This window comes from Gigantopelta aegis, chromosome 6 (assembly GCF_016097555.1).
Source record: "Gigantopelta aegis isolate Gae_Host chromosome 6, Gae_host_genome, whole genome shotgun sequence".
NCBI lineage: Eukaryota > Metazoa > Mollusca > Gastropoda > Neomphalida > Peltospiridae > Gigantopelta > Gigantopelta aegis.
This window is the reverse complement of record NC_054704.1, coordinates 40,878,782-40,891,992: the sequence shown is the minus strand read 5'-3', so window position 1 is coordinate 40,891,992 and position 13,211 is coordinate 40,878,782. Positions and strand designations below refer to the sequence as shown.

At 38.4% G+C, this 13,211-nt stretch overlaps 1 protein-coding gene across 1 annotated transcript in view; it reads right to left on the bottom strand.

The window, feature by feature from the left end:
• Positions 1-275: 275 nt before the first annotated feature.
• LOC121374048 (DEAD-box ATP-dependent RNA helicase 37-like) overlaps positions 276-13,211 on the bottom strand; it is a 32,132-nt gene continuing 19,196 nt past the window's right edge. The window contains 9 exon segments of the mRNA XM_041500936.1: positions 276-2,109; positions 5,075-5,194; positions 5,617-5,887; positions 6,624-6,723; positions 7,022-7,331; positions 8,164-8,448; positions 9,212-9,507; positions 10,881-10,970; positions 12,317-12,406. Coding sequence (XP_041356870.1) covers positions 2,002-2,109; positions 5,075-5,194; positions 5,617-5,887; positions 6,624-6,723; positions 7,022-7,331; positions 8,164-8,448; positions 9,212-9,507; positions 10,881-10,970; positions 12,317-12,406 — 1,670 coding nt within the window. The 3' untranslated portion in view covers positions 276-2,001.

Here is a 13,211-nt window from a genome sequence, read left to right as displayed (position 1 = left end):
AAGACACCCCTACAATTTGCATGCACAAAATGGCAATCCAATTCAGTTTAATAAAGTCCTTAAATACTTGCATCAGAATATTTTGGCAATAAAAAATTTAAAAATAAACAAACAAACATTTTTCCCAAGAATAGTAGCAAAGAACCTTCTACATTGGTTTTCATTGTAGATTCTATACAACCTTTAATATACGTTACTAGTTTTAGAACCAGAAAACCTAATAATTTTTAAATTCAATGATGTATTGTAGCTATGTAAAAGTAGAAAGGAACTCATTTTTTAAAGAAATATAGTTTTTATTAAAAACATGTTTATATAACAAAACAAAGCACTACTAGTGCATGAATGAATTAAAAAGTACAAACAACCATTTAAGATGCAAATCCACTAAGAATGCTCTACAATAGGCCTTAAAAATAATTAACTGCAGATAGCTATTTTCCCTGTTGTTAAAGAAACTGAATAAAATTAAAATAATTGTAACCAAAAATTGTTTAAATGTTGTTTTTTTCACACTGAATCAAGATTTGGAAACCACAAATATATACATTTAAAGTTCACAAATTGGGTTTAACTGAAGATTACTTAAATTCAAGATGTGAATATATCAAACAAAAATTCTTGCCTGCAAGAGCATTAAGCTAAATTAGAAAACTTCTCGAAAAAACGAAACAATATGAAGTTTTCGCACAAAGCTAGTGAACTTGCATCTCAAAGGGTTCTAGCACCAACTAAAAACATGAAACGGCCACATGGCCAAAAACCTGCTTGACTCACACCTGCCCGGTAAGATGACGACTGAAAATACATTTGGCACATTTTCGTTTGTATCAAGAGTGCCCCCTCTTCAACTGCATTAATCTTGTCCACAGAAACATCGGAACACAAAAACGAGGTTTTATCTACCCTGTATGAACAATCTTGATGGACGGATGGGTTGATCCTGGTTTTAAAGTCTTTCCCGGGTGATGAGACAAACGATGAAATGATGATGACCGTATGGAATATCACTTGCACACTTCACTGGTCCCTGAGAACTTCAATAATGCCCATAAGAAATGTTTTTTATTTTTTATTATCACAGCACTTTTTCTCCTTCATTTTGGTTATAAAATATTGCAAACATCTGCGAGTGCCTTTCAAATCCACAGTTTTTTATTTTATTTAACTACCTCCCAGTACATTCCTTGTGGTGGTAGCTTGCATGTTCCAATGACCTCGAGAGCTATACCAGCTGAAACTCTGGTTTCTAGTTAAGTTCACCAAGTTGGATTGGTCAAAGGACAGAGGCTACACTAATATGCTCACTACAAGTGAACAAAACACTTGACACTTTTTTTTTCTGTTTTTTTTCTCTCTCCAAAATACTTCCATAATACTGCGTTTTCTTGGTTAACCATCAAAATGAAAGATCTGTGAACTCGCATAAATATTTTCTGTATATAGTCCATTTGTGCATGTTTATTGGTCAGTTACTAACAAGTCTTCTGGAAAAAAGGACCACTTGCACTATTCTTGTATTCAAGATCCAGCCATAAGATTTTACCCATGAGTAAACATTTTGTTTCCGTTTGGCAAAATCATCGTTGTTTTGAAGATGAACAGGCTAATTCACCGCATCCGTTTCTCCATTTGTTTTAACAGTATGGTACTCCAGTATTGATCTCCACACTCAAATCAACGACAAAGTTCCACATATTCCCTCTCTCTCTCGTCTCTCAGACTGCCCACCAGGTTTACTCAAACCCTAAACCTCCCAAATCTTTACTTTTGTGTGCCACCAACATACTTACCAAGTCGTCATCAACCGAGATCAGTACTGCAGTTTAATAAATGTTCATTCAGTCATTGTTATAGTGTATTTTAAAACCCATTACCTTAGTGAAGTGGGAAGCCAAAATTAGCACAAATTACAGCACAGAAATTTAGCACGTGCAAGAAAGTCATTTTGAAAATGTTCCATTACAATATGCTATTTTTTTTATTTATTTCCACTGTTATTTAGTCCCACTCTTCTGCATCGCCACTCCCATTCACGGCCGCGTCGCCTCCTCCCCAGCTGTCTTCCCAGGCGTTCCCAGTCGCGCCTCCTTTACCTCCAGAATTGAACTGCAATATAAAGCAAAGTGAAAGGAGTTTTTTAATGACACCTGTCCTAAGTTTTAGATTGGTTTCCTTGACGTGGCCATTTGGTTTACAGTGAAGCGCATAAACCAATCCAGTGGACGTTTTTTTGCTCGGTCTGGCTAAACGTGGCCTGGAGCACCTTGCAAACTACAGCTACTATGGTACCTTAATTTATGAATATTTCCATGACAGAGAAGTTAAGACACCTAAATAGCTATATTTTATAATTGTGGACAAACGATGTTATGAACAATTGCACCTCTTGTGATCACTTCATCAGTGAGCTATATCCTATTACTAGCATTGGCCTTTATTTTTGAAGCTATCTTAGAACTAGTCTACGATATTGTAAAACTGTCTTAAGCTATACCACGTGTCTCAGCCTACAATGGTTTGACTGTGTCTAGCACTAAGATTGGTTTGAAAATCTGTAAAAAAAAATTTTTTTTAGTGCTCTACAATGAGTCAAATACTCACGGGCGTCCAAACTAAAAAATGACCATCACCAGTTGGTGACCATCTAATATTTTTTACTTTTATCAAGAAAGTGAACGAAACGACATCGGAAGACCGATGAATCAGGCACCGCTGTCCTAGATTCAAGCAAAAACATGTCAAGGAGATAACATTGTAATTCAATCTGTAAATATTCTTGTTATAAATACCTGAATTGATCTAAATGATATGTGACTTTAAAAAACAGAAGAAGTGAGAATTCCCTCATTCACCTACTCATGGAAAGTCGAACCACAGAATAAATGTTCCACTTGTATTAAGATTTATTTACTACCTCCCCCCACTAATTATTCCACAAAATAAATGCACCAAAGACACTACATTACATTTGTGTATGTGTTACGTTATTTCTTAACACTTAAAGATTTCAATAGTTGTGCCAGTGTGCCCTTCACCACATCCAACAATTCTAAAATATTAATCAAGTTTGTAAAAATACTAAAGCATTTCTTGAAATAATTTTAACACACACAAAAGTAATGATACTGTGCATTTGGTGCAGCAATGATTTTGTTATTAACTAATGAAAGTATTCAAAACACACCAAAATTCTATATGGCAGGAAATATTTACTCCACTAGCCCATGATTACAAGTTTTCTCAGTTACCCTGTTTGATACCCTAAAATAAATTGATTAGATTATGTGCTGGGCACCAGTAAAATATTTTTTTGGGGTGGTATTTACACATTACAAATGTAATTAATTACTATATGATTTTGGTCTAGCATTCAGACGACTACTTCCAACGTGATTTTTATAATTTTTAATAAAAATGACTTTTCTTCAGTTAATAACAAACAGGTATATGTTGTTGGGTAACCATCATCTCAAGGAGTTCAGTCTTGCAGCCCAAGGCACAGTGCCTTGGGCTAGCAATGAGCTATAACCTACTGTTACTATACAGAAGAAATGTGAAATATATATATATATATATATACTCTTCAAAAAAAGAAACGCAAAAGGGTACAAATGGGTTATAACTCCGATTTTATGTTTCCTACCGGTTCATGCTTTGTGAATATAAGGTCATTGCATGTCCCAAACACATTCCCACGGTTACATTCGATAAAAAAACGCAGCTACTGTACAAACCATGTCACCACTGCACGTGCGTTGTCTGCACGTGCAACATGAACACCGACAGTATAAAAGTGCAGGGTGTTCGCTTGCCTGGCTTCTGTATCTGGCCGACAGTTGACAATCCAGGACATGCCACGTCTCAGTGAACCGCAGAGAAACAATGCCATCGGCCGACTAGACGCAGGCGAATCCAGAACGGCCGTTGCCAGGGCATTCCATGTGTCCCCAAGCACCATCTCCAGACTGTGGGACCGTTACCAGCAACATGGATCAACACGTGACCTCCCTAGATCCGGTCGACCACGGGTCACTACCCCCGGGCAGGACCGCTACATCCGGGTACGCCACCTTCGGGAACGATTGACTACTGCCACCTCCACAGCCGCAGCAATACCAGGTTTGCGCAGGATATCCGACCAGACTGTACGGAACCGCCTACGTGAGGTAGGAATTCGTGCCAGACGTCCAGTTCGAGGTGTCATCTTAACACCACAACACCGTCGACTCCGACTGCAGTGGTGCCAGATTCATCGACAATGGCCTCAACTGCGATGGAGACAGGTGTGGTTCAGTGACGAGTCCCGATTTCTGCTCCGACGTCATGATGGAAGATGTCGCGTGTATAGGCGTCGTGGTGAATGTTATGCGGCAAACTGCGTGCAGGAAGTGGACAGATTCGGCTGGGGTAGTGTCATGGTGTGGGCAGCCATCTCACACACTGGCAGAACTGACCTGGTCCACGTGCAGGGCAACCTGAATGCACAGGGCTACATTGACCAGATCCTCCGGCCACACATCGTTCCAGTTATGGCCAACGCCAACGCAGTGTTCCAACATGACAACGCCAGGCCTCACACAGCACGTCTCACAACGGCTTTCCTACAGAACAACAACATTAATGTCCTTCCTTGGCCATCGATATCACCGGATTTGAACCCAATTGAGCATCTATGGGACGAGTTGGACCGACGCCTCCGACAGCGACAACCACAGCCCCCGACCCTGCCCGAGCTGGCAGCAGCCTTGCAGGCCGAGTGGGCCACCATCCCCCGGGACGTCATCCGTACTCTGGTTGCTTCAATGGGCAGGCGGTGCCAGGCAGTTGTCAACACACGCGGAGGCCACACCCGGTATTGACTCCAGATGACCTTGACCTTGGTGGTGTGTCCTATCACTTACTCACAATGGACTAGAGTGAATTGTGAACAATCCTGCAACATTTGGTAATTATCGGACTCACCATTCAATAATTAAATCAATTCTCCAAATGTTACGACAATGTGGTTTTGCGTTTCTTCTTTTGAAGAGTATATATATATATATATATAAAAAAAAAAAAAATCACTTGCCTTTCCTCTACGAATGTCCTTGCCACCATATTTTCCACCAAATGCACTTGATGATGAATCAAGCATGCCACCACTGTTGAGTCCATACACTTCCAGCCACTCGGGAACAATTTGATTTGCCTTAAGGAAAAAAACAACCAAAAAAAAAGTTTTTTTTTTTTTTTCTACCATAATGAAAGATTTTGTTGAATGACACCACTGGAGCACATTATTTAATCATCAGCTACTGGCTTATGACAGTCCAAAAACACAATCCCAAAATATCCAAAGTCATAACAGATCCATATTGGTGTTGAGCATGAAACACATTTACCAAAATAAAATAAATAAATTTAAGCTTCTGAACCCAGTGTATTAAAAACAACGTACTTAAATTATGCAGTGGCTTTTAAGTTGGGTGTTCATTTGTCTCCTACAGAAGGCCACTAGAAAAACACTGAATGCAGTCTGTCTCTAATTTTAAGCATGAAAAACCAGCAACAGAAGCAGCTGCCAAAAATGACCACCAAAAGGAAGGAATATGTCCACAAACAATGTGTTACCTCTGTTAGGATTCTGACGAGACTTTTTACCAACGGAGCATCTTGGTCATGTGTGTAGAAACTTGTGGCTTTCCCCAGATTTCCACAGCGCCCAGTTCGGCCTATCCTGTGAACGTACTCATCTATGGATGATGGCAGGTCATAGTTTATAACATGTTTTACATTTGGAATGTCCAGACCTCGTGCAGCCACCGACGTGGCTATCAGAATGGGTGCAGTCCCCCGCTTAAAATCTCTGAGGGCTTCCTCCCTTTCTCTCTGCTGACGATCGCTGGTTAACAACAAAAAAGAGAAAGAAAATTATTCATGTAAATATGAAGAAATAATACAAACTACTGCTTTAAAGAATGAATGGATGTTTAACAAAGAAGTAGTAGTTTATTTAACGACACCACTAGAGCACACTAAATCATCGGCTATTGGATGTCAAACATTTGATAATTCTGACACGTAGTCAGAGGAAACCCGCTACATTTTTCCATTAGCAGCAAGGGATTTTTATATGCATTTCCCACAGACAGGAAAGCACATAAGACAGCCTTTAACCAGTTGTGATGCACTGGATGGAACGAGAATAAGCCCAATCATTTGAATGGATCCACCGAGGTGGTTCGATCCTGCGATGCAAGCACCTCGGGTGAGACCTCAACTGGCTGAGCTAAATCCCGCCCCGCACAAAAAATACATCAGCTAGTGGGTGTCAAACTAAGGTAAACGAGTAAATGAACTAATGATCAACATCAATATAAAAATTCAAGAGTTAAATTAAAACACAGTGTAAAGAGCTGTGCAAACAACTATTTATTAGTATATTGTATAAAGTTAGGGTAACTTACAATTATTAACAAACTTGTTTAAAAATTTGTTTAATATAATTAGCAAAAGCAAAAGGTGAAAGATAGGAATGGCCAAATCAGGAAGAAATGAGATGGAATTCAGAGTAAAAGGAAACGGGGCAGTGGGGGAAAACACACACAAAACCGTGCCAAATCAAAGAGCAATATTACCCATGAATGCTGGTTGTGGGAAAACCCGACTGGCTCAAGTAACTAGCAAGGAAATCAGCATTTCTCTTCTGCTCAACAAACACCAGGGTCTTGTCTGAACCTGTAACGAATACATCACAATAAAACACCGTTTCTTTCCTGCCCTTCTATATCCAAACAATATATTACTTTCACATTTGCCCAAAGATGGAAAGTGGCCAGTGTTTCTGCACTCACCTTTTGTGACTTTGCTTTTGACATGTTGTTACGATGCTTATTCTTTAAATGCTCTCTTTATTTGTACTTTCTTCCCTGGAATTATGATGCTCTTTTCAAAAATTTCCCCAACACAAAGCAACTTAAATTTCTAAAAAATATATTTACACAATTTAGGCCCTGTCAAGGATTGTTGTATTTACCAGTGTCCGACAGAATTGCACACAGCTTGTCTCTCTTCTGCATACGGTCCACTTCAAAGACGTTCTGTTCCACGTCCGTGTTGGCCCCGCCCACTCTGCCGACTGTGACAAACAGGTAGTCGTTGAGGAAGTCGCCGGCCAGCTTCTGAATCTCCTCGGGGAAGGTTGCGCTGAACATCAGCGTCTGACGAGCCGTCTTCAAGGGCATCCCCATGGTCTCCACCATCTTACGGATCTCTGGCTCAAAACCCATGTCCAGCATTCGGTCAGCTTCATCAAGGATCAAGAAGCTCACCTTTTCTAGTGAAATCTGAAATGGTTCAAACACAGGTTAAAAAAAAAGAAAAAAGTTTTACATGTAACTTCAGATAATAAAATAATTTTTAAATTACTCCATAAAGGTTTATTTTGTTTTTGGTTTACAAATAAAGCAGCAGCAAAGAAGTCCAATAAATGACATGTCTAAGCGCACATGGCGGAATGAGAGAAATCGAAGGTGTGTAACTACACCTCTGGTGAGCGATCCACATTATGCATCCTCTACTTATGAAGAAGGAAATGTTTTATTTAACGACTGATTTTTTTTATTTACGGTTATATGGCGTCGGATATATGGTTAAGGACCACATATATATAGAGAGGAAACCCGCTGTCACCACTTTATGGGATACTCTTTTCGATTAGCAGCAAGGGCTCTTTTATATGCACCATCCTATTGACAGGATAGCACATATGTACCAGTGGTGGTGCACTGGCCGGAGAGAGAAATAGCCCACTGACAGGGATCGATCTCAAACCAACAGCGCATAAAGTGAGCGCTTTACCACTGGGCTATGTCCAGCCCCCCCTCTACTTGTGAGGATCCATTCTTTGAACTATCCAATGTGGATGCTGGGGCACTGGTTAGGACAAAGAAAAACCCCAAAACAACAACCCGTCCACAGTAGACAAAACGATCCTGCTAGACCACAGTTACTGGTGTTTAACATACAGTATTTGTGACAATTCAACGTAACTGTCAACAACATACCTTTTGTTCTGTCAATCATATGTAACTACTAAGCTATATCCCACCCCTGTAATCAAGTTACAGATGTCTAACATATGGTAGTCACTACATTTCAGTTTTATCAATGACATACCTTTTGTTTGTTGATCATATCTAACAATCGACCTGGCGTTCCAACCACCATATGAGCGCCCTTCTCCACTTCTCTGATCTGGTAACCGAGAGATGTTCCACCGTACACCACCACCGGCCGGATGTCTGTGTTGTGTGCGAACTTCCTGGCATCCATATAGATCTGACAAGCAAGTTCGCGAGTCGGTGCCACAATCACAGCCTGTGGGTACTGTACTGGGGAAAACGCGCTCGACTGTAGTCCTTGGTTCACCATGGCAGTCAGTACGGGTAACAAGAAGGCAGCCTGGAATAAAGACAAAATACAATCAATGCTCTAGCAATTATGAAGGATCTACACAGTGCAAGTTTATAAGTTTGTTTTCTTCCAACACCACAATACATTGATTTATTAAAGGATATTAAGAACACTCGAAATGTGTTTGTTTCTAATTATTTAATATTCCTTTATTTACCGTATGTAAGTTACTCCTACAATGTAACAAACTTCATAACCAAAATGGTGTGTAAAATATTTTATTCCCCAATGACCGACAAGCTCATGGGAATGGGCAAAAGCCAGCTCATGCTGTTACTCGTTTTATAACTGATCATTATAAAAATAACTTACAAATGCCAAGCAAAAGCATTCAACTCCTGGTTTCTGGGCGTTTACTTTAATATTAATGAATAAAACAAGCCACGTGCGCTATGCTGTATTGTGTGTGAAACGACAGAAACGACGAACAATACAAATGCCTGCTGTATACCAAACGGAATCAATTACACCATAAAACCATTACAAGTCTTATTTATAGAATGATAACCTTTTTATCTATAACATTTACCATCACCAACAAAACAATTTTTAATGTGCACAACTTTGTCGGAGAAAGCTTTTTGCATTTACCATAATTTGACATCCAATAGCCGATGTATTTTTCGTGCTGGGGTGCCATTAAACATTCATTCATTGTCGGAGAAACCTGGTTCCGTTACATTAGGCATGTCACATGGATTAATCCTATTATAAGCATGTAGGAAACTAGAAGCTTAATTTCAAGACTAACCGTCTTTCCTGACCCGGTCTGTGCACAAGCCATCAGATCTCGTCCAGCTCCTATAATTGGTATGGCATATTTCTGCACCGGCGTCGGCTTCTCGTAGTTGGCCCGTTTCACGTTTCTCAGGAATGCTGGGAAAAGTCCACCTTCTTCAAAACTACTGATGAAACCGACCGGATCTCTCCCACTGACTTCAACGGAGATCGAGTCATACTTGTCAAAGTTTATGCCCTTCTCGATGGACTTGAAGATTTCAGATTCATCTTCTGTCGGAGCAGGTGGAATGTAGGGAGCTGGGCGTTCTGAAAAAAATATACATGTATGTAACATATGGAATATTACTCCTAACTCGCGTTCTGCATCATTCTACAACACAAGTAGGTGTAGTGTTCAGAGGTTTCCAGTTTCTCACAACGCATTTTATGTTCCCATGGTTCTTTAAGATGAAAACACTGGCCAGTCGAGGCATGGGATTTTTAATATGTATGTACAGATACCGACTCCAAACCCTGAGTGAGTGCTCCGCAAGGCTCAATAGGTAGGTGTAAACCACTTGCACTGACCAGTGATCCATAACTGGTTCAACAAAGGCCATGGTTTGTGCTATCCTGCTTGTGGGAAGCGCAAATAAAAGATCCCTTGCTGCCTGTCGTAATAGAGTAGCCTGGGTAGCGACAGCGGGTTTCCTCTAAAAAGCAGTGTCAGAATGACCATATGTTTGACGTCCAATAGCCGATGATAAGATAAAAAATCAATGTGCTCCAGTGGTGTTGTCAATATAAATAAATAAAAAACAGCATAGTTCAAATGCCATACTGTCATAGGTCTCAAGCATTGTATAACAGAAATGGTATATCTGTTTTTAATCCTAGAATTGATTAAAGCAAAGTCATAAATGTATAATAGCAGATTATGACCTGACATCGCATGCATAGCTAGCTACATTCCAAAAATAGCTCATTTCACCTTCACGTCTGCGTACAATGTAGCAGAAATAATAGCTTTCCTCTTAATTTTTATGAATTGCAGGATAAAAATATTAACTAGTTAATAACATAGGATATATCGGCTTTATCCTTTTCAGGCCGAATGGGAAATTCATTTCGCAAGCCTTGCAGAATTTTCCATTCTTACCGTCACAGGATAAAGCCAATATCCTACGTCATTAATTAGTTATTGTCTATTTACCACATGGTTGTGAAGCACTGATTGCGACAGACAAAAACCGACTTGACAGTTTTTAGCGTTTGTTTTGTTTAACAACACAACCAGACCACATTGATTTATTAATCAATGGCTACTGAATGTCAAACATTTCATAATTTTGAGTCGTAGAGGAAACCTGCTAAATTTTTCCATTAGTAGCAAGGTATTTGTTTATATGGACTATCCCACAGATAGGATAGCACTTACCATGGCCTTTCATAAACCAGTCGTGGTGCAGTGGCTGGAACGAAAAATAACCCAATGGCGCCACAGACGGGGATCGATCCTAGACTGACCAAGCATAATTGGGGCACTTTAGTCTAGTACTTATAACTGTCAAACAATGTTATATATTTTATTACTAAGGTCATATTGAATGCAATGATACAATACTTGTGACTCACATACAAAACCCCCACATCATGCTACGTTACGACGGTTGTGTTCATGTCCAAATACAAGTACTTACCACCGTCAGCTTGGGTTGCACTGGGACAGTCCCGAGCAATGTGTCCTTCCTCATTACACTTGTAACACTTTCCTCCTCCTCCACCACCACCTGCAGATTAAAACAGTAGTTTTATCCTAAACAAACTCGCACAACAAAACTAGAAACTAAAATTAGGCGTAACAGGATCATAAGGATATGCATATTATGTTAATCATAATAATAAAAATGCATATATTTATTTTTATCATATATTAGCTAGCATATCAAAGTAATCAAAGAACGTGATTTTTTTTCAGATCACATACTTTCAGAATTTGATAACATTGCAAACGAGATGTAAATTAATCACGTTCATTGACATTTAAGCAATATGTACTATGGTGACTCCATAATTGATGTATGGATTCATAGTCAACGTTCAAAAACATTAATGGCAACCTTACATTGAAAGCGGCCTACTAGTTTTATTTTTATGTAAGGATATCCAAAATTACATCATTCAAGTTTGACGTTATTTCCATTCAAAATGACCCCACGTCACTAGAATATCTGGTAATGGCAGACTGGAATTAAGTTGTGTGTACAGTTTACAAAAACATATTGTATTAAGTTTTAGATTATATGATAAAGAGATTATTACCCTTGTGTGTGTTTCAGCATCGTCAATATCTTATATTAGGAATTTTTATTCCTAATATATGATATTGACAATACCGAAAAACACTGGTAATAACCTCTATGTGTAAATTTTTGAACAGCATTTTTCTAGTCCACCTATCGATTTTAGAAAATATACTACATATATTATGTAAAGTACATCTACACTTAAACTTGAGTTTAGCCCCATCTGTAACATTTACTAACAACTGATGCTACCAAGTTAGCAATTCTTATTACATAATTATACTTTTTGAGTTTGTATCTTCTACTTTCCAAAATGAAGATGTTTCCAACTCCATCGAGCAGAAATGAATCATATTATTGGCTCCATAACGGATTGGTTATTACTCTCAGTATTAATGTACTGTCATCTGTAGATATTGGTTGACAACAACTGTAAGCAAAAAAATGTCAGCCTCAGTACCCTAATATTGAGTATGTCAAAAAACATTTGCCATAAAAAGATAAAGGGTTTCAGTAGTGCACCCAAGTCAGTTTAAAAAAAAGAAAAGCAACATTTTCCACCAGTCCACGGACAAACATCTAAAAATCTGCTAGTACACCAATATTTTCATATCCAAATAAATGGTTTATATATTCAAGTAGAAGAACAATGTTTTTGATTGGTCAAAATGAAACACTGAAACAATTTTTCTTGTCCACTAGACAATCACCGCGGTACATTTTGCTTGTCCAAGTAAATTTTCACTGTCAGGACAAATGGACAAGTGCTTATTTAAAAATTTGTGCTAGGAATAAACCTCATGTTAATGAAAAACATATGTTAAAATTACTTCGTCCTCCCGAGCTTTCTGGATTAGGACACTCCCGTGCCATATGTCCCTCCTCACCACACTTGTAACAAGCCCTTCCTCCACCACTGCCTGAAACAGACAGAAATTTCAACTGGAGTACTTTCACGGAAAAATATTACACTGCATCTCAAAGATATGACTATATATCTAGAAATCTAATTACTTTGTTAAAAAGACTGGTAATTGGGCATTTGCTTACATGAAGTACCTAAAGTATCGTATCTACTGGTGGTTAAAAACACAGCGACGGATAATACAAAACAGACAACTGGTGTCCATGAAAAAATTATTGGACCTGACAAGAGTAGAACATGAGATGTATTAATACAGAATAGGTGCTTATAAATACCAGTGATAGTAAATAAATATTTAATCTATCACGTCATAAGTATTTATTTATGATAACCAGTTTTAGTTTGAAAAACTTTTGATGAACTTGTAACCCACTTAAGTAAACACAACTTTTTAGATTTTTTTCTAATATTAATCAACATCAACTAATCTAAAATATCATAAAAATTACAAAAACACACAAAAATAATACTTACTGATTCATATATGAACTTTATTTTCTGTATTTATAAAACATTTAAGTGAATATATGAGAGTATTGTATTTGTCAAAAATTAATCAAGTAGTCCAAAGGTTAAACTAATACTTTCTACACAACTTGCAGGGTGTATACCACAAAATCTAATCCCATAGACAATAGTAACATATGTGGCTAAAACTCCTATAAATACTACCACCCCTCACCCATGAAGTAAATGAAAACAAAATTTGGGTCAAGCTGCTCATTTCAGAGATAATGCCTAGTTCAAAATTGAGTACCCCATACATGTTTCAAGCACAAGGCTACCTACCGACAGTGATA